Source organism: Abramis brama (genome assembly GCF_963993115.1).
Source record: "Abramis brama genome assembly, chromosome: 3".
NCBI classification, from domain to species: Eukaryota; Metazoa; Chordata; class Actinopteri; order Cypriniformes; family Leuciscidae; genus Abramis; species Abramis brama.
Window position 1 is genome coordinate 54,741,265 of NC_139965.1, and position 23,591 is coordinate 54,764,855.

Below are 23,591 nucleotides of genomic sequence, written 5' to 3' on the forward strand. Positions count from 1 at the left end.
TTTTCTGGCCAGTGGCGCAATTGTTTTATGGAACAGTAAAATAGCACCAGGGATTGTTTGCGCCGGAACACGCCTCCTTTTTTGCGCTGAACCGCCCAGGGAGCGCAAGTTCATTCCCTAGTTTAGCGACGTGCTTCTGTGGAGGGAAAAGCGCGCTTTGCGCGGGTGCAAAATAGGAATGAAACATGCGTCGGTGTACAAAGTCAATTGCGCTGGGTGCAAGATAGGGCCCTGTGTGTGTGTGTGTGTGTCTGTCTGTGTGTGTGTGTGTGTGTGTGTGTGTGTGTGTGTGAGAGAGAGAGAGAGAGAGAATATGGTCGCAGGTGTGCTTTTGATGGTGTGGATGCTGTGACTGAAACCAAATGAAAGCGAGATTACTGAAATGAGAAAAAAAATAATCCTGTTAACAGAAGGAAGTTTAGTTTCAAATATTGAGCATAATTGCAGTTTTAAATGCAAAGCTATGGAAATGTGCTTTTATCAGTCATGTTTTATCTATTTAATCAATTTGTATTTGATTTGGCCAATTGATAGCATGAGTGACAATGCTGCCATGCACTTGAATTGTCGGCACAGACATTTAGTTTCCATTCCTGTGGCAAATGAGGCAAGAGTGTAGAGTTACATGCAAGCTATTTTAAGGCATGAAGATTTTTTATTAATTTTTTTCAAGAAAAGATCTTCTTGAAAAGACTTTCAAGACTTTAAGATTTGCAAAGTTTCTGTAACTGTTTGTACGAGCCGTGTATTAAGCACATGGATCATGCATCGACATTTTCAAATGTCTGTCTGAATAGTTACATTGAGAAAACATTTAAAAAGTAAAACTTGATTTGTTGCTCCAGATGAAGAGTCTGAAGCAGCAGCCACAAAAACACACAATCATTATCTCTTGTCATTTTGACTGATAAATCAGTTTTCTGGATGGAAATGCTGCCAGTTGGTAATATGTCAAACTGATTATCCTTCTCATTCTTTGTTTGAGTTTCATTATTAGTTCATCTTTTTCAATCCTTTTGTCTAAAGGCATGCCTTTTTTATTCCGCCCTGCACTAGGTTGTTGTTTTTTCTGCTTGAAGAAAATTATAGTAATTTGATAGGTCATTCATCTTCAGTCCAGAGTTTTTTTTTGACCAATTATTTTCCACAGGTGATGGAATATAAATACTCTTGACATTTAAAAGCTACCCATATATCTGTGTTGACAACATGACAATGAAATGCCATGCAATTTTCTTCAAATGTTCCTGTCTTAGAAATGTCAAAAACACTGTGTCCCAACCAGGTGCAACACGAAAAAGTTTCCAGTGACAAGTAATTTCTGTGCCAATCAGAACATATTTTGTTTAATAAATCTCTTCCTAAAAGTTGGCAAAGTGAACTATTAGCAAATATATACGAAGTTCTGTCATGGAACTGTAGATGGCGCTGGCTGATAGGTCCTTAACTCAATTGGTAGCGATTGCATCATCATCTACATAGCGCAGCTGAGTGGTTGCTGTTGCCCAAACTCTCTACCTTCCCCAGCTCCACCTGTATAGATCTGCTATGGGGGTTAATTCATGTATGTTATATGTGTCTGTGAATTTTTTGGCAGTAGAAAGTCTCTGTACTTTCTCTGCAGCAGTAGCATAGCATATATTCCGCCAAATACTAACATTGCCATATCCATTTCCATGCCAATCTCTCGAGTTGTCATGACAGAAATACATTTAATATTTGCAGTCTTTCTTTTCTGGTAAAATAAACAAAAAATAACATTAACAAAAAGGAAAAAAGTTGACATTCTTATTTGTTGATATTAATATGTTGAGTGAAATATGTTAGACTATTCTTGAAAGGTCCTTCTTATAGTGCACTATTATTTTGTAAAATTCAGATTTACATCTACAACATATTAAGCAAGTAAACTGCCATGTTCTTCTGTCCTTGCTGCTGATCGATTGCTCCTGTCTGCCTTGCTGCTGGTTTGCATCTGTAAGCTCTGCATAGCTTTCTGTTTTGAATCTCTATTTACTATCATTCCTTTTTGTTTATGTTGCAAATATACCTTACTCATCAACATATATTATATATAGTCTAATATTGCCCATCACATTAATCTGACATCGCTAGCTTTTATCTAAATCGTTATCGCTAGCACAACACGGAACACGCTATTATCTTGCTAGCCTGTTAACCTGCCATCTGTGATTGGCTCGCTGTCTTTTTTTTTTTCTAACGCGCGCTCGAGCTTTTAACGAGTCTATCAAACAACTGTGGTAAGTACACTGTAAAAATAAAAGATGCCTGGTGGAGGAACCTTTTTGGGTTCTTCACTTTGCCACACCGGCGGAACCGTCTGTAGATCCTCTTTAGAAAGGGCCGGTTCTCTGAAGAACCACACAGGTTTCCTGAGGAACTCTTATATTGGACACTGTGTGGAACCGTTTTGGGTGCCTCCAGACACTTTTTTTATTATTAATTTCATGTTGTTACTATGGTTACCATTAACTTCTATTATAATAAACAAACTGAACCAAATACAAAATAAGAATTTTTTATTACATATTTTATATTCATTTTAATACATACACTTCCATGCACTTGGGGAAAAAAAGCTAGTAATAGATTAATATCAATGAATAGAATACACAAAAAAATAGTATAATACATAAGCAACATGAATAATCAACCATGTATATACAATAGGCTATACAAGAAAATACATCTCATCAATGCTACCCTAATTAAAAATGTGCATCTTCACTTAACGTGTTAAGTCTGACGTCACTATTTCCAAATCCAAAAGCTCTATCAAATGCCAAAAACAAACAACAAACGGTGCTAATATACACTCATTGTGCTGTAATATTCCTGAAAATTATGATCCTAACATTTATCTCTGTACCGAAAAATCAGATGGTTAGTTATTCAGCTATTTTGAATCGTAAAATATTGAAGTCCGGGATGCCGTGAGACTGGAGACCGTAATGTACTTTGGCATTTGAAAAGCTTAAATGTGTGACTTGAATCAACAGTGCTCATAAATGGTTGTTGAGTATTCTCACTAGAAACAAGATAGAGGAAGTAGAAGTAGAGGCTTCGACCCGGAAACAGAATTCCTTATTTGTCACAACAAGCAGAAAACATTTTCCATTACAGAGTTAAGGTGCAGTAATATTAGCTGTTGTTCTGTGAATGTTCACTGGTGAATTCCTGTCATTTCCATAAGAATCCACACGATCTGCAATTTCGCGTGTGGTCAGAAATTTCACTATGGGACCAAGCTGGTCTCTGGAATCCGCTGGATTTGACCAACAGAAACGTTCATACATTATGTCGCTATACTGCTGACAGTAGTCAATGGACCTTTTTGCCTGTGTAATTTCACGAAATTCACAAATGTGACCGCAACTTTACTCGCTGCAACATAAAATGCAATCAATCAAAATCTTCACAAGGGACATGTGAGGTACTTAAATAGTTAGGAAAGTGAAAAGATGCTGCAGCTTAATTTTCCGTTTGTTTTTCCTCTTTTCTGGTGGATGGTCCAGGCACTTGCAACACCAGGCAGTGATTTTTAGTTCTACAGGAGGATTTTTATTCTTGTTCAAACTTGTACTTCAGCTTACCGAGATCCCTGCAAAGTACAAAATGTACTGTTAGTAAGGTTATTAAAGTGATAGTTGTGAAATTAGAATAATTTCCTCAGCCTTGTGACGTTCCAAACCTGTTTGACTTTCTGTCTGTGGAACCCAAAAGCAGATCTCAGGCATAATGCAACCCCTGTCACCATTCGCGTTCACTGCATTAAACACAAACAGAAACAAATTGTGTAAATCATTCATGAAACCATTCTTATGTACACTTGTCTAGTTTAAGTCAATGCAACAATTTATGTAAAAATTGATAAATATTTTGTTAAGCTCCAAAAATGTCCCAGAAAAGATCCTGAAAATAATCAAATGAGTCCACAACTCGTGTTCTATGGGTTGTGTTGTAAGTCTTCTGAAGCCATATAATAGTTTTTTTTTTTTTTTTTGTCTTATAATTCAGAGTTCAAATGTCTCATATTCAAATGCAAATGATTAAGGTATAAGAAAAAATGCATAGCATTATTGGCGCAGATTCGCCAAACCTGTGATATTATTTTACATGTAAAAATAACATGAATGAGATTTGAGAGCATGAGGGAAGATTTTCAGAGAATAACCGATTAAAAACACAAGTACACTGTCAAACAATACAATTTCACACAGTAAAGTTCATAGTAATAAAGTACTTGCATGTGGTGCAGGTAACTTACTGTAATTCAATGTTGCCTCTGAAATGTTCAGATTATTTTAGAAATGTAGGCCTAATGTTACTGGTTGTTCTGGGGAAACAATAGAACAAAGCTGATTATATCCATTCACAACATAATATTTATTGGCCAGTAAAGGGCTTTAAAATGGTATTTGAGAGAATGAGGGCACCTCTAGTAAATAAACAAAAACAGAACAAACTATATTAACCACTTGTGTTATTCATAACAAACGCCAATGACGACAGCAGGAATCAGCTAAATTAGTTATATCAGCAATTTGAAGACACAGTTGTATATACAATACGTTGAATTGAATGACTAAAGAAATCTAAGTCAGTGATTTCCATTTGTGGCATAAAGTTCATTATATTAGTTAGCATCGCGGCTACTAGTACTAATGCTTTCTTTTCTCTTCTCTTCTACTTTATATCTGTTTAAAAAAGTCAAGTCATCTTCATTTATATAGCGCTTTTAACAATGTAGATTGTTTCAAAGCAGCTTTACAGAGATAAACGTATAATTTAAGGTAACAGAGATTGTTTTGGCTTTATAGCGGTTCTTTAATAAAGTTATTTTCCAGCTAAGGTTAGTTTTGATTGATTCGCTTCCGTCGCAACGATCATTTGTTATTAAATTAGGGGCCGCTAAGACGACACCATTCTCTCTACACAGACTTTAAACGCGAACCTGTGATAAACGCTGATGGCGTTCACATGCACATTAAGAATTGGTTCTATAGTTATGTGCGTTTGAATATATGTGCGCAGGTTTGTAATTCTCTACAAACCAAGCCTAAACAAAGTACTGGTGTTTCCTTATAAATTTTGATACAGAATTTTATTTTATTTTATCACTTCGGGGTAGGTACGCGAAACGAATTTCCCGAAAACGCTTTATCTGTAGAGTGGTAAAGGGATCCTCCATAGGGAGAGACTAGTTGGCACTTCAGCACTGCGTTGTCATCGGGTCCAGGCGAAGGTCCTTCGTCAGATCTGGATACGGCCTGGATCCGGCAGGCTGCGGGAAAACCTCGGGATAAACAAAGACACTAAAATTGGAAGAAAACTAGAGTTTTTTTATTAACTAGAGCATTTCATGGAAAAAGAGCACGATTACGTACAGAGAGGCCTTAAAAACTGCTCGATCTGCTTATTTTTCAACCCTATTAGAAGAAAATAAACAAAAGCCTAGGTATTTAAATGAAGGCCTCCTTCCCTTTACCTCAGTACAGATGAAACGTTGACAAAATAGTTCCGGTTCGAAAGTGATAAATAATTCTGTATTGTACATTTTTAAGGCCAGACAAGTAATTTGTTTATGTCAATTTGTAAGGAAAGACTACACGCCTGCACACAAATATATTCAAACGTGCATACCTATTATTAATTATTATTATTATTATTATTATTATTATTAAAAGCGCTATATAAATGAAGGTGACTTGACTTGTTCTTGACAGATAGATGGAAGTGCCAGTTGTGAGCCATCTGTCTCAGCCAATTGCCAGCAATATAATTCTTTCCAACCACATTAGCCGGCTTTCCTGGACAAAGGCCACAGACTCTCATATCAAACATCAGTTTTAACAACATTGCTTTTCTTACTGAATATTGCATCATTTTCATTGCATCAAATAACATGGCTGCAGCTTGGTATTTGGTCCTCCAGTGTCCTGCTTGAATTAAACCTCAGTTAAACCTCAATTTGAACCATTAAACAATATTGCAGGGATTATAATGAACACTTTGGATAGCAGGTATAGAGCTAGACACCTGACAACTTTTCTCATGGTTTGTGGTCTGTGAGCATAAACTGTTATTTCACCCTCAATTGCGTATTCAGCACTGCTCAGGGTAGCCACGCTTCACAAGCTTTAATTGCTTATATTTCACACAGTGCTTTGGGGAATTTGAGGATATGATGGGCTAATTTTACTGCTTTTTACATATTGGAAACAAACATTGGTTTATGTGGTATAGTGGATATTGCTATAAAGCATGTGATTATAGCCTACCTGAGGCATTACACGGCTGTTTCAAACACCTTTATCACCTTTACACACACACACACACACACACACACACACTTACATACATGTGTGTGTGTGTGTGTGTGTGTGTGTGTGTGTGTGTGTGTGTGTGTGTGTGTACGCAATAAGGTACGAGAGGCTGTGCTGCACTAGCCTCGAGTACCTTAATGCTTTTATAAAATGGTTACCACACAATACAAATATTAAAGCCAATAATATATATCAATGCAAGTTTCATGAAATAAAATCACTAAAAGCCTTCCTTCCACTGGAAAAAATAGTCCCTGACCATGAACAGCAACAGTAGTAAAAAAAATTCGCCTTTAGATGGCGGCAAAGACTGTCTTTATGAGTGAGTCAGTCAGTAGAGAAGACTTTTATATTGAAAGGACTGAAACTTCTGTTGATTGTGAACACTGATAAGCAAGATGCAACTAATAAATGACTAGTGTGTCAGGGCACGGGGAAACCCCAACTGTTAAAAGGACAAGATATTGCAGCGGACATTCAAATGGATTTTTTTTTTTACGAATAGGACTGACCTGAAGGAAAATGCTATATCTACTGTAAATGCAGGTACACTCGTTTACTCCATCTCTCAACAATACTCTCTATAAGCTTCAATGAACAATATTAATGAGAACATAATGTTTACGTTGCTAAGAGTGGTTGCTTGGGGTGTTGTGTAGTGATGCATAGAACCGTTGGGTGAAGCGGAATAAAACACAGCTATTGACCAATCAGAATCAAGGACTGGAACTAACCGTTTTATAAATATATTTATACAACAGTTCTTTCTGGTTCTCGAATCTGATTGGCTGAGAGCCTTTTCCAGCCATGCGATATTCACCCAGTAACAGCACTCTTAACCATTTCACCGTTTTTAATACTCCGCTTGCAGCGACTGTCATGGCGGTCGAGCAGATCCGCCATATTTTTTTTTACAAATACTACTGTTGTTGTGTCACGAAATGTAGTTTTAAGAGGGTGAGAAGTTTTAGTTTTAGTTTTAGATGAGAATGTAGTTATTTATACCTCAAATATGTGACTAATAGATAATCATAGTGACTATTTTATAATCATAGTGCCTATCTTACAATCTGTTTAGGTGTTTCAAACAGCTTTATATCAGACTTTTTGTAAATATATAATATGTGAGTGTGTGTGTGTGTGTATATATATATATATATATATATATATATATATATATATATATATATATATATATATATATATCGCGATTAATAAATTTGACAGTACTGATTTTTATTTAATATTCAATGGGTCAAAAAGCAGTGGCCTAAAATAAATCTCTTTCCATAGATTTTCACTATGGTTACTGAAAGAAAGGTTTGAGTTGCTCTAAAAGGATGGTTTTCACCTCCCCCCGGAAAAAAACCCCCGAAAATCTTTTTTTATTATCATGCAGTCCTTCTTTCATATCGCTCTGTGACTTCAGAGTCTGAGTTCCTCCTGTATTATTCATAAGGCGTTGTCTTATCTTTAGGTAGGTATTTCTGCACATGATGTCATCTACAAGCAATAATCACAAATGTGAATGTGTGTCGGACTTGTGTGCTTCCTCACTGTCAGAGTCTTAAGCTACAGGTCACCGTCGCTACGTCGCTCCTCTGACACTTTAAATGAGGATATTTTTAAAAGGCTGAATTGCGAGCAGAGCTTGTGTTGCTGTGTGAATCAGGACAGGCTTTCCTCACATAACCCTCCGTTGGACAGGCTTGATAAGAGTCCCCACAGGACAGGGAGGCTCTGACCGTGAAAAGAAATATGTAATCTCTCGCTTAAATCGATTTTATAACCAGCAGAAATCGAAGAACAAAGAGCGTTCACATCTGAGGCACATCCTATGCTCGACAGAGATAAGAAATCGACCCAACTAAGCGCTCTCCATCAACACTCTCTGACATTTTACGTCACCTTTAAGATTTCACAGAAAGACAACACAGAACAGGAGGCGACTGCCATTATGACACTTGCTGTAGCTGCCGATGGAGTGAATGCTGGTGTCTGTAGTTTCCTTTGATTTATGTTTGTGGTTTACTGCGGTTTTTGATACAATTTGCAATTTGTTTAACCTTTTGGGCAGAAACTATAAGTTGATAATTATTCCCTCTGATTCCCTAAAGGCTAGTGTCATAGTTTTATTAAAACCATGCTATTATAGGCAGATGGAGGGGGGAAAACACAATGAGCAAAATTAAAAATGGCTGAAGGCATAATCTGAATAATTACATGAGCCACATTAATAACCCTTCACTAAATTATTTGCTCCAAAAAAGGAATAAAATCATTTGGTACGAGACTTTTAAGCAGTTAGAGATATGGGGAATTGCTATATTAACTGTAATACATGCAAATGGCACTGTTTATGAATTATGCTGTATAATGAATCTTGTAAGAGTGTGAAATCAATGAGTTTAGTGTAATGTTACAATCCTTTGGCATCGCTCAACTGTATGTTATGGGCCAGAAGGTGGCAGTAGTCATGCATTTTTATGGAGGAAGCATTAGTAGTAGTTTTAAGGATGCTATACTGTAGTAAATCCACAGTCTCTTTGAGTCAATAAGCACAAAAGTAGTAGCTCTAAGCTATAATGACTTTAATTTTGTTTGCTTAAAGGGAAAAATGGAGTTGAAAGTAATTTGTGTCATTATTTACTCGCCCTCATCAAGCCCATATGCTGTGATTTTGTAATTGTATAGAATTTTCACATAGGTTTTTCCATAACCTTGTGGAAAAAGAACTACAGTTTAACATACCTTTGAAAAGAATACTTTTTACAAAAAATAATATACTTTAAGAATATAATAAGTGCACCTGAATGTGATGTTTTTCATGTAAACTGCAATTAAATGATAATGTGTTATATTTTAAGTTTGTTAAATTCAGTCAGCTGAACTTTGATTTAGATTCAATTCCATTGAAACTTGTATTGATGTATTTAATGACACATTTGTAATGATGAAGCTGCATTTTAAAATATATTAACTTTAAATGTAACACACTACTGTAATCAAGTACTTTATATGTGCTTCAGTATTTTAGTCAACACATCAAAATAAGTGTACTTCTTTAAAGCACAACAAAAGATTATAAAAGCATAATGATTTAAAATACTTTCAAAGTAAACCTTTTAATTTGACATTTTTACAAAGTGTATTGTTTTAAATGTGCTAAGTGTTTGATTTCATTAAATTACATTATCCGCAAGTACATTTTTGTTAAATATACGTTTAAGATTTGAAAATACACTACAAATGCATTCAATACAGTTAATCACACTTCTTTTTCATAAGGGTGTGTATGAATGAATGGTTTATTTTGAGAGTGAATAACTCTGTTCTTCAAACAAATCTATGGTATGACTTCAGAAGGAATTCCATGGTGCTTTCTTAGCCTGTGGTTACTGGGAAAAAAACGTGTATTTATTCTTCACAATTCGCCTTTTGTGTTTATCCTGAAGACCATAGAAGCAGTGTGGATTCAGAAGGGTGAATAAATAAAAAATGACAGATTTTTTAATATGGGGGTGAACTGTCCCTCTAAGGGTTATTTATTGAGTGCGCTTTATTGAACAAGACAGACTTTCCTCTTCAGTCATGTAATCAATGTCTTTCCTTAGAGTGTAGACATTGTGCAAATAAATGCACAGCCAAACTGTTTAAAGGATGAGTTCATTATGCATTGATTTGTCCACAGCATGTTGTGTGTTGAATGTCAGGTCATGTTTCATGCTGGTCTACATCCATAGGAAATGATGCAAATTAGATGATAATTAGTTGAAACTAGTTTTAAGTAAAGGAAGTGAGGACATGAAGAAAGAGCAGTTGAATATTACTCCTCACTTTTCATCTATGATTTTGCTCTCCTCATCTCATTTCCTTTCCCTCCCCTCCTCTCTCTCTCTCTCTCTCTCTCTCTCTCTCTCTCTCTCTCTCTCTCTCTCTCTCTCTCTCTCTGTCCCCCACCCCACACACACTCCGAAACCTCTCGCACATCGGCACACATTTCAAACTCACGCTCTGGTCTCTGACTCTTCTGTGTTGGGAGACTCGCATCCCGAGAGTTGAACCTCAGCCTCCCAGGCTGGATTTGGAGCAGGAGTGGAGCGCTGCACCTCGAGGGTGCCTGGGGCGGCCCGGCCAGTGCATGCTGGGGGCTGGACGGAACTGGAGCGAGGAGTTTGGCACGGGGTCAGGAGAGTCAGGCAGGTGGCATGAGCAGGAGCAGGAACAGGGGGTCGCGGTGAACGCCATGTGGGAAACGGAGGGTCTGCAGACGCTCGGCATTGTGTTGATCGTGTGCGCTTCGCTCAAGCTGCTTCATCTGCTCGGGCTTATCAACTTCTCAGAGGGTAAGAGAGAGAGTGAGATGATGAAGAGTTGATGCATTACGATCTTTTTTTGATGTCCTGTCAGAATGACCTTGACTAATATGCTTCTAGGATTATAAAGCAACTGTTTAGAAGTTTTGGAAATATGTGAGAATTTTGGTGTGCATGGAAAGATATTAAATGGCAAATAGTCTGCTGCTAGGTTTGTGAATGCAATAGAAATATGGCTTTGGAGACAAGTTGTTAGTGTTTATGTGAATACGTCAGGAGTAGTGCGTCTTTTGAGAGCCAGGTGGACACGCATTTGGTTATCCTAATATATTGCTTGGTGTTAGTTGATGCTTTAACTAATGGGACCTCATTGTAAAGTGTTACCAAATATTAGATTCAACAATAACAAAAAACATAACATTTTTCAATAGCATTATTTTTTATAATAACATATGATATTATTTGCTTGCCTTTACCATAAAAGATGCGGAATCAGTTTCTTCTCTTTTAATTCTGGGTTCAGTCACTAAAAACAACATAGTTTCATGTGAAACATGTATTCATTTCTGCATCTGTTCACACGCAAGCTGTACATTTCTTCCAAATTGTAATTTATTTTCATTTTAATTCTAAACAATGTATACAGAATGAAATAGTTATAGTTCTCAAGAAATGACATTCTGTCATAATTTACTCATCTGCAAGATGCTCTTTTACATAAAAAACAGAACTGAGGTGTTCATGCTCCAAATGTACAACAAGAGTAACCCATGTGATTCGTGCACTATATTCATCTGATTCTGAAGTCATTCAGTAGCATTCACATGCATCAAAATCTGGCACATTCAAATCTGGCACATTTATGACACAAGACTGAACTTGCAGAGAACAAATCCTGCTCGCTGGAGGACAAAAATATGCACATGAACTTTACCAAAACAGGAAATTTGAATGTGGAAATCTGAAAAGCTTTACAAAGGTCTTGTAATACAGCATATACCTGCTTTTGTGTTGCACAGAAGAAAAGAAGGGAAATTAAGTGATGACAGTTTCCGTTGTTAAGCATGCCAAAATAAAAAAATCCCAGTGATTAAACTGAAATATGAAAAAAGGGATAAAGAGTGCGTGTATAATGAGGGTATTGACATATTTCTGTTTTGCATATTTGTCCACAACTTTTGTCTAGTATTAGATAGCAAGCTATAGCTGTACATCTAATTGGTTTGTCTCAATGAAAGTAAAATTGTTTGTTTTGTACAGAGGTTTGTCATCCCTGCTGAAATTTCCATCTTGAATTCCATGCTGGTCCAGGCTGGTTTGTGCTGGGTAGAGCTGATATAGTGGTGTTCAAACTGGTGGACCAACGTAGTCATGCTGTTCTCAAGCAAAACTGAGCTGGTATAGCCGGTCCACAAGCAGCACTCCTTCTGCTTCCCATGCTGGTGAAGACGAGTAAACCAGCAACCAGAATCCCATGCAAAATATACCTTATGCTGGTGATCAGCAATTGGGTGTATGTTGGGTGCATCTACACATAGAGATTTAGAACACGTACACACTGTAAAGTTCCATCTTGTTTGTTTGTTATCCGCTGTTTTTGACCAAATAATAATACAGCGATCAAAGACTCATAATGTTCTGCAGTTTTAACTAAACTGCTGTCTACAGAGTTTGCTTTGCTGAGCGTGCACTTGAAGTGTTGCCATGTCCACTTATTATAAGCCTATTTTGGGCTTGTTGTTTGAGCTTGGCTTATAAAGCGCCGCGGTCCAGTTTTTGGAGTTCATAAAGTAGACAGGTTCGGGTTGCAATTTTGGTCCTTTTTCAATATAAAGTATCTGGATTTATCTCGGTTTATTATGTCCTTGTTCGCTGTTTTTTTCTAGGAAGATCTGACAACAAAAATTAGTTGATGAAATTGCATACTCTTAATTTTGAATAATTACTTCATGACCACTAAAAAAAGTATGTTCTATATAGTATGAATGTGTGTAGTATGAATGTAATCTGGATGTACTACATTCACTATGTTGTCATTATCACGTGACCTACCAGCGTCAGTTGCGTTGCTTCACCGCCATTCATAAATCCTCTCCTGTGGCCTCATGGATAGTAAAGTGTCAAAATGCACACTTCAGAATCTCACCAGAAGAAGTAGGTCGTCCAGGTATTTTTTGCCTACACTTTTGAGTACTGGGAATTCAGACTTCTTTTGTCACATACTGTTTTTCACCTACCCTTTCGCATACACCGTAGGGAAGTATGCGATTTCGGATGCAGCCGATGACTCGTACCTCTTTCAGAGATGGTTTTGCCTCTATATCCTGTGATTTTCTTGCACCACACACACGCAGAAGTGAGGTACATCTTTGATGCGTGTTAAAATACGTCATTAACAACTAGTTGCTCAGTTCAGATCCATACACACTGCAGGGATATTTTTGGGGGAGATCATTTGTTTTTAGATTACTGAACAGTACAGAAGGGGATTATACACTAAAATGTGAACTGACAACTGAATTTAGCTGGAGTGTGTACACTGCCTTACAGAGTCACCTTCCACATTGATATCATGCTGTTCCATTACTATGGGAGGCTTCAGAGATCATTCCTTTCTGTGCTTGCTTGCTCTGGTGATACGTACATTTCTGCGATCACAGACTCTGTCCAACAATTGTACGCCTTGCAATCCACTCAGTTTGCTTTTAAAATGCTTCATTTTCCAGGTTGTGTTTTTCCATGTCTCTGTGGGTTCCTTTCAATGGCTCATTTACTGTCAGTATTAGAGCTAATAGGATGTCGGCTGAACAATGGATCTTATTACTAAAGTGTTTCTTTAAGTTTATGAAATGTCAAACACTACAAGCGTTTTAGGATTATATCACGCTGCCTATCTAATGCCACTCTAAATGCCAACATCTTTTCCCAGCTTAGTTTGAGCTTCCATCCCTCTTTAACATAGATGATATCTGCCATGAACCCCAGTCACAGACGGCTACTCTCAGTAAATGTTTTAGCCTTGATCTCAGTTATGAGCTCACAGGTGTTACTGACCCTAGATCAGGGGTCATTTAATCATTAAGGCTGTAAGCACTGTGGAACAAAAGCCCAGATAACAAGAGGTCGCACCCAATCAGTGTGTCCGTGAAGATAAATATTGTTCAGTTGACCTGCACTCACACAGGTGCACATGCACTCGACGAGTGTGACTCAGGGACTCATAACTTTCCCGTGTCAAATTAACAGCGGCGCCAACCATTAACACAGAGAACATCACAGCCACAACTGTGCGGTACCCTCACTTCTGGCCTTTGTCTTTGACACGTATTTGTATGAGATTTACAAATTTATAACAGCTCTGAGGATGAAATTTAGTTCAAAAGGACAGGGCGGAGGTTCTATGATAATTACAGTGCCTTGCGAAAGTATTCGCCCCCCTTGAACTTTTCGACCTTTTGCCACATTTCAGGCTTCAAACATAAAGATATAAAACTGTAATTTTTTGTGAAGAATCAACAACAAGTGGGACACAATCATGAAGAGGAACGAAATTTATTGGATATTTCAAACTTTTTTAACAAATAAAAAACAAAAAAAATTGGGCGTGCAAAATTATTTAGCCCCTTTACTTTCAGTGCAGCAAACTCTCTCCAGACGTTCAGTGAGGATCTCTGAATGATCCAATGTTGACCTAAATGACTAATGATGATAAATAGAATCCACCTGTGTGTAATCAAGTCTCCGTATAAATGCACCTGCTCTGTGATAGTCTCAGAGGTCCGTTTAAAGCACAGAGAGCATCATGAAGAACAAGGAACACACCAGGCAGGTCCGAGATACTGTTGTGGAGAAGTTTAAAGCCGGATTTGGATACAGAAAGATTTCCCAAGCTTTAAACATCCCAAGGAGCACTGTGCAAGCGATAATAATGAAATGGAAGGAGTATCAGACCACTGCAAATCTACCAAGACCCGGCCGTCCCTCTAAACTTTCAGCTCATACAAGGAGAAGACTGATCAGAGATGCAGCCAAGAGGCCCATGATCACTCTGGATGAACTGCAGAGATCTACAGCTGAGGTGGGAGACTCTGTCCATAGGACAACAATCAGTCGTATACTGCACAAATCTGGCCTTTATGGAAGAGTGGCAAGAAGAAAGCCATTTCTTAAAGATATCCATAAAAAGTGTCGTTTAAAGTTTGCCACAAGCCACCTGGGAGATGCTCTGGTCAGATGAAACCAAAATCGAACTTTTTGGCAACAATGCAAAACGTTATGTTTGGCGTAAAAGCAACACAGCTCATCACCCTGAACACACCATCCCCACTGTCAAACATGGTGGTGGCAGCATCATGGTTTGGGCCTGCTTTTCTTCAGCAGGGACAGGGAAGATGGTTAAAATTGATGGGAAGATGGATGGAGCCAAATACAGGACCATTCTGGAAGAAAACCTGATGGAGTCTGCAAAAGACCTGAGACTGGGACGGAGATTTGTCTTCCAACAAGACAATGATCCAAAACATAAAGCAAAATCTACAATGGAATGGTTCACAAATAAACATATCCATGTGTTAGAATGGCCAAGTCAAAGTCCCGACCTGAATCCAATCGAGAATCTGTGGAAAGAACTGAAAACTGCTGTTCACAAACGCTCTCCATCCAACCTCGCTGAGCTCAAGCTGTTTTGCAAGGAGGAATGGGCAAAAATTTCAGTCTCTCGATGTGCAAAACTGATAGAGACATACCCCAAGCGACTTACAGCTGTAATCGCAGCAAAAGGGGGCGCTACAAAGTATTAACTTAAGGGGGCTGAATAATTTTGCACGCCCAATTTTTCAGTTTTTTATTTGTTAAAAAAGTTTGAAATATCCAATAAATTTCGTTCCACTTCATGATTGTGTCCCACTTGTTGTTGATTCTTCACAAAAAATTACAGTTTTATATCTTTATGTTTGAAGCCTGAAATGTGGCAAAAGGTCGAAAAGTTCAAGGGGGCCGAATACTTTCGCAAGGCACTGTATCTGTCTGGTTTAATTTTTTTAAAGGGGTGGTATAATGCCCCTTTTTACAAGATGTCAATAAGTCTCTGATGCCCCCAGAGTGTGTATGTGAAGTTTTAGCTCAAAATACCCTACAGATATTTTTTTATAGCATGTTAAAATTGTCATTTTTTGACAATCGTTTTGTGTCTGTCCCTTTAAATGCAAATGAGCTGCTGCTCCTGGCACAAAGGGCGGAGCTACAACAGCTTGTGTCCTTAGCAGCTCCGCTTACTTCACACAGACACGCACTAAAATGTCAGAAACTGTTCTGCCTTTTATGTTCAAACCGAAGTCAGACAATGATGGAGAGACTCAAGAAGAAGTGACAACATGTAGAATGCAACAGGACCTTTCTGAATGGTTAGCTGATACATTTTAGGGTTGGTGATGTCACTAACCTGGGAGGAATGTCGTGTAGTCTCTACCAGCCATTTGTTGTAGTCCTTAAAAAGTGATTTTTGTAAAAGAAAATCTCCCTTTGCTTTGAACTCTGAGCGTCGTAACTTTGCCGATGTTGTTTATGCTCAAACAGCAACATTACACTCTAACTAAAGTTAGAAAAGAGAAATCATAATCAACCACCCCTTTAAATAATTATTTTAAAGTATTTTTTTTTTTTATGTATTCATTTGTTAATTGTATTTATTTATTTATTTTGGCCCCTTAGTAATCAAAGACTAGCAAAACACCTACACAGTTGCACAATCAATTTTGTTTGTTTGCTTTGCTAAATACTGCTTTCGTATAATGATGAAAAACAGGAGAGCTTACCCACTCAGTAATCAAAGACTACCAAAACACCTACATAGTTGCACACACACACATTTGTTTGTTTATTTGTTTGTTTTGCTAAATGCTGCTTTTATATAATGATGAAAAACAGGAGAGCTTACCCACTCAGAAATCGAAGACTACAAAACACCTACATGGTTGTACACATGTTTGTTTGTTTGTTTGTTTGTTTGTTTGTTTGTTTAGCTAAATCCTGCTTTTATATAATGATGAAAAAAGGAGTGCTTAACTTCTCAGTAATCATAGACTTCCAAAACACCTACATGGTTGCAAACACGTTTGTTTGTTTGTTTGTTTGTTTGTTTGTTTGTTTTGCTAAATACTGCTTTCATGTAATGATGAAAAACAGGAGTGCTTACCCTCTCAGTAATCAAAGACTACAAAAACATCTATATGGTTGCACACACGTTTGTTTGTTTGTTTGTTTAGCTAAATACTGCTTTCATATAATGATGAAAACAGGAGTGCTTACCCTCTCAGTAATCAAAGACTACCATTCATTTATTCATTAATTGGTTAATTCATTCATTCATTTGTTTATTCATTCATTCAAACAAACATTTATTTATTTAAACATTTATTTATTAATTTTGCAAAATAATGCTTTTATTTAATGATGGAAAAACAGGAGTTTTTACCACACTTACCCCAAAAAAACTTTAGTGGCAGCCCTTCAATTTCGATTTATTTTGCTGTAGACAGCGAAAGTCAAATAAAAGTGCAGTGATCTTCAAATATCACTGAACTCTCAAAATTCAGAATGTGCCTTATCTCTCTTTTACCCTCTCTTGAGGGTTGGATAAAATCAGAAGGTTATGACTCTGGTTTAGTGTCTGTGTTCTCAGAGTTTGAATGTCGGACAATTTATTTGCTCATGTTTGTGAATGTATACACCGTTCTCTATTGTGGCTACAGATACTGAACTGAACATCAAGGTTTTATGATTGTTTGTTTTTTAAGTCCCAATTAAGATGCAAGACAAAATGATAATCTACTTGCTTCACAAGCTTTATGTTGTATGATTCAGTGTGGTCTGATCCCAGTGCAGGGAGTTTCTGTCAGTCAGTGGCTGTGATTCAGCACATATACTATTGAAACTTGGATCCAAGATGTTGTTTTTCAAGTCAGTCAAATCTCTCAAGTCATGATCAAAATTTGACTTGCGCCTCAGGTTACATGGTTGTAGTTGAGCCAAGACATAAGACTCCAGAGGGCTTTATGCATTAATCTCATCAAAATATATCATGCTGGTGAAAAATGTGTTTTGGTATAATAAATAGACAATACTGCAAGCATGGGCCAAACTTTGTAGACTCCCATGTGAAAGCAGCAGAAGCTCGTCATATTCCAGTGATCCTGCAGTTTAGTCCCTGTCTGTCCTTGCATCCTTTGAATATGCATAAGTGTGTGTAAGTGTATTAGTGTTGTCACAATACTGGAATTTCCATCTTCGATACGATACCTTGAAAAATATCGATATTCAATACCATTTTCGATACCACAGGGAAAACTGCAATATATACCTGACATTTTGACATCATTTTGTATGTATTTGCTCGTTTAAGCGCAATAAGCCACAAAATAATTCGGCATCTGAGAGAGTGAGAACGTGTAGCTGGTATCGTATCAGTGTATCGATACTGCAGAAAAGGAGTATTGGAACAGTTTCAGATATTTTAGTATCAATATATATTGAAATATCAATACTTTTGACAAAACTAATGTGTATACGCACTTGTGTTTGCGAGAGTACATGAAAGAATAACATTCTGTTAGAAACATTAGCTTATTAACTTGCTTGAGTACTATAACTGAGCACAGGGGCGAATTTGACAGTCTTTGATCATGAGACATGCTTACCAATAGACAAGTTTTTCAATGAATCATTCGCAGACTTCTACAACTGTCTAATGAAGAAACAAAAGAGTGCAGCAATTAATGAAGTGTGTATGTGTTACATTTTTAATGGGTTTGTGTTTCTTGGTTTTAATATATAGACTTTTATTTTGAAGTGTATTTTCGGTTTTCCTTGTTCCAGTGTTTCACTTCCTGTGTTTAGTTCCTGTTTGCCTTTGTTTCCTTAGCCTCATTAGTTTCCATAGTGATTCATTGTTCACACTTGTTCCTTGTTTTCCTGTGTATTTATACCCCTGTGTTTCAGTAGTCTGTTGTTGTCGGCCATTTTCTTTGCATGTCTCTGCATATTTGTAAAGCTGTTGTCACCTCCACCTCACGGCACAAAACACAAAGACAAAACCAGGGAACATGTAGCAGTATGTGTATGTATGAACGACAGAAAGAGACATTGATGTGAAGTATCAATGCTTGTCTATAATATGCAACTTAAATATATTATTTCGCATTTTGTTAGCATTATTATAAACAATTACAAACAACCCTCTGTTCTTGGCAAAGCCCACCGTTGTTGGCAAAGTTGAGATATAATGTATGCTTTGTGGTAAAAGTTTAGCTTCTAAGCTTTAGAACTAGTTAGAAGGAAATGGCAAAAAGTTAAACTTGCGCTTATTTTTAATTTGATGCATAAAATTGTTTTTCATAGTGAGTAATAGAGAATTTGTGTGGTGCATATAGCAAAAAGGGTCTTCCAAATGACAACAAAATTATTAGACATTTTGGTCACTTTATATTAGGTGTCTTTTTTTAAAAGAATAATTGTTAGGTACAGTGTACTTGTTCTGTTGATGTATTGGATGTATTTTTCTGGTTTGGATGGTCTGAGAATCTCAGTTCACAGTTTTGACCTTGTATATGTCTGAGCTGCCTACTTACTCATTTGTCCAAGCCAGGTCACACAGCAGAAAGGACTAAAAGCTTTTACCAGCTTCTATTTCAAGAGGACAGCTATAAGTCTGACCTTTTCTTTTAAGTGCCCATAGTGATCACACAGAAGGAGGATATTTCATGATATACATGATTTTTTCTTTTCTTCCTCTACCTCTGTCAAGAAGAAAATGCAATACTTTGATCAACAGAATTTTTGTATTGTAATCTTATTGAGGGTTTGGGGTGAAAGGAAACATCACATAAGGTCACTTTCAAATCCCTTGTGAAAAAAAGTGCACATAATTGTATTGAATGTGCACCTGTGTACTTGCAGATAGTTTAATATTAATGATTAAATGTTTTCCATTCAAGTATTCAAATCACTGTGTTGTCGTGCTTTTAAAAAGCACGCTTATTTTAAAGGCACACTGTGAAGGAATTGTGTTTTTGTCAAACAGCGACCCCTAGAGTCGCTATGGAATACTTGCACTGTCGTAAATACCCCTCCACCCCCCCACCTCCCACCCTGTACACCGGTACCTGCATCGGGCATGGAATAGGCACAGATAGACTCCAAAGACATGATTATTGCAATTTATCATAATAGTTTGCAAATTGTACTCGTTTACACTATTTACAACCTCTACGTTAGGCTTATTTATGTCCTGATAATTATGTGAGATAGTAAAAACTGTTCTCATGATAATCACAAGAATCAACGTCAACAGCGTCGTCTGATATCCCTCAGGACTACGTGATAAATACACCTCACAACACCTGAGTTCAGCTGGCAAACTAGTTCGTGAGGCAAGCTATAAAACATAACGCAAAAAACACGTAAGAGAAACGAGTGTTTTTTTAGCAAGTCTGTTAACAGCTCTGATAATCGAAAGCTAGCTAGACATATGTGGAAATTATTGGACTGGTCTAATTATCAGCAATAAATGAATGAACAGCATATAAAAAAAACATACTACAAGCAAGCGCAACAATACAACATAGAATGCAAACAAGTTTACAAATAAGAGATTTATTTACTGGCCACTTCATGCGTTTTCTCAGATCGGATAGCTATCTGATTTATCAAAACAATTCAATTTACACCTGGTCACATAAATGTGTTTTTGCGAAACGGATTTAAATCCGATCTTCAATTCTCGCGCTATATGCAGATTTAATGGAGTCCACTTCACCGAAAGCAACAGATATGAACAGCATTTTATTGATCATCAGCTAAAATTTCAAAATCAAAGACCGCAATAAGAGAGAGCAGTAACAGCCCTGGTAAGATAATTTCATTTCTTTACTTTTAATGATGATGATGATTGTGTGTTAAGCGTCTGCGACTTACTTTCACTTTGATTTGCGATAGTTTGCACGTTCTCTTGATGACTATGCTCAGTTGCTCATCTGCGGTGATGTGTGTTCCAGTAGCGTCGTCATATCTGTCTATAACATATAGCCTATAACACGCTCTCACACAGTTTTATTTTTAGCATTTTTGGGAGGAGTACAATTTACATGTGGTTTCAACAACCAGATGCATTTACACTTGTCCAGTTTCGTCTGGAATGCGGCCAGACCTCCTCCTGAAGTGGTTTGAGCGATCGGATTCAAATCCGTCTTGAATGCGTTTCGGAGGGCATTTACACCTGGTCTTTTCACGATCAGATAGCTTGCCCCATGACAAAAACATACGCACGAAAGCCGAAAACAAACGCTGGTTGGCCTCTCACGTCCAAATTTGACGAAGTGGTGGGGGAAGTGACGTATGCCGTAAAGCAGTCGAATTTTGTAGTTCTTTTTGTGCTTGGGTTACTACCCGAACCCCGAAGTTACATAGTGCCAGTAAAAGCGATACAGACCCCGTCAGGCTATGGCAGACGTGTCATTCAACCTATTGTAAGTCGATGTACCATCACAAGGGTCTTGGAAATATATTATGAAGGTTGAAAAGTTTCACAATGTGCCTTTAATAATGAAGAAGCACATGTAAAGGCTACTTGATTATAACTTTATTCAGTATTACATTTAAAGTTAATATTATATTTTAAATGTTTCTCTATTATATTTTTTAAATTCACTTTGCACTGAAGTACATTCTTTAAAGGGCACCTATTATGCAAAATTCACTTTTACATGGCATTTGAACATAAATGTGTGTTGGCAGTGTGTGTACACAACTACCCTATAATGATAAAAATCCACCATTTTTTTAAAATCCCCATAAATCATAAGAACCGTCTCATCTCGAGGATGGAGTTCGTGAGCCAGCTTACAGTCTCTGGAGTGATAGGCCTAACGTTACTGATCACGGCAGAAATGAAAGTGAGAGCGCGCACTTTATCACTGCTCATCGAGTTGTTTTAGCCTACGGATATAACGTTTAGTTGTAACAAGTGTTTTGTGTACTTCGCTGTGTATGTTGATGATAAGAGAGAGAGTTTATGGATAAGACTTTAATGCGCACTTCTTATACTTCTTATACTATACTGATACACACTAAAACGGCGCTTTTTTCTGAGCCCCAAAAATCTCTGTGTGAAATCTGCAATTGCAGTTATTCGAGTAATTATCAACTTTACGTGGGTTGTGCCTCGGCACGTCACAGCGCGGATGAATCCAATGTTTTGAGGAGAATGTGCGGCTGTCAGTCGCAGCGCCGGTGTGGATACTGGCATTTGCAATCACAGATTCTACTTTTTGGAAGTATGACCAACATAAGAATTTTCACCGGAAAATGTCGTCTGAACAAATAACTAACATCCACTTTTGTTCTGACCAACTAAGTAAACTAATCGCACTGATTAAATCTAACGATCGCTTATCACGTCAAACCGTGCAAATTATATTATGTTCTCAAATTATTAATGTTAACAACATCAGCATTGCGTGACTACATTTAATGTGTATTAGGGCTACCTGTAGTTAAGTACAATGTAACTGTATGAATTAAGCGAACAAGTGCACTACGGTTACATAATTGAACCACTGAAATGTCTTCCGATATTATCCTTGTTTTCGCATGGGCCCGGTTGCAGTCTCTTTTTTTCTGTAGCCACTCCGAAGTCTGAAGTCTTTTGCATTTTACAACGGGTGAATCTCCAGTTGTCATTGGTGATTGTCGTTTGAACCTTTCTGGATCCGCCATCGAATTGATAAGTTTAATTATATCAAGTGCAGTGAGAAAAGGCTATAAATCTCCACCTCCAACATCCTCACACTCATAGCCTACTAGCCGAGACTCTTCTTTATGTGTTCAGATGTGACGTAATGACGCAAAGACATGCTCGAATTTCCCGCGGAAATCCACCAGTACTGGAATTAAAAACATTATTACAAGCTTACCATTTTGAATCGAGCTAAAGCAAGCAGATAGTTTTGAACACTGGCTGGTTATGTACTTGCTCAAATTTATTTTTGATCATTTTTAAACCAAAAAAGTTATGGACTGCAGCTTTAAACATGCTGTAAAAAATGATCTGTTGGGTATTTTGAGCTAAACCTTCACATACACACTCTGGGGACATCAGAGACTTATTGTACATTTTCTGAAAAGGGGCATAATAGGTGCCCTTTAAAGTATATTATTTCTGTAATAAGTACAATCTCTGTGTCTCTGGTTATATAGACAGTCTCTGTATTCAAATATCTACAGTACAGATTATGTATATAGAGCTCATAATTTTTCTTCAGTATGAGGGCATAAATGGCTCATATTTACAACATTAAATTGCTTGTGCATGTTTTTTTAAAATATGAGGATTTCTTTCCTTTGTAGATGTAAACTTCTGGATCTGGTTGATGCGACTAAATCTCACATTTGGTAAATAATTGTTTTTTTAGCAAACACCAAACACTTATGATGTGGGAAGCTTTGTTAAAAGACTTTGTAATTAGTGATACTGTTTCTCAAACATTTTCTTTTTCCTATTTTCACTTCATTGCTTTGAAGATGATGTGGTGCATGCAGATGAATACAGACGCAAGGCTCTTTAATTCATTATTTTTCATCATAACAATGCAGGCAAATATCCTCCATCAGCATTTTCATGACTTTAATTAATGAACTGAATTATACCAACTAATCCTGCACCAGCATACTGTATGATTATTCATAACACGAAGATGCACAGCCTCCAATATTTATGAGCTCACATTTTTGTACAATATTTTTTTTCTGCAGTGTGGTTATCATTCTTAAACTTGCGTGTTTGTTTTGTTTAGCTGTAACAAATCCTCCATTTAAAGTTGCTCAGGAAAAGAAAGTCTAATTGTATCCTAGCTTAGCTTTCCAGGAGCTTCCCTTA

General features: G+C 37.2%; 1 protein-coding gene across 6 annotated transcripts in view; it reads left to right on the forward strand.

Annotated features, from left to right (window-relative positions):
* The window catches only part of kcnip4a (potassium voltage-gated channel interacting protein 4a), a 199,151-nt gene that overhangs the window by 135,117 nt on the left and 40,443 nt on the right, over window positions 1–23,591 (forward strand). Inside the window, exon 1 of one of the 6 annotated variants that reach the window (XM_084109429.1) lies at window positions 10,323–10,693. The exons of the other annotated variants lie outside the window; for them this stretch is intronic. Coding sequence (XP_083965555.1) covers window positions 10,489–10,693 — 205 coding nt within the window. The 5' untranslated portion in view covers window positions 10,323–10,488. Of the gene's footprint in view, window positions 1–10,322; window positions 10,694–23,591 lie in introns of those variants that run through there. 6 annotated transcript variants of the gene reach the window in all.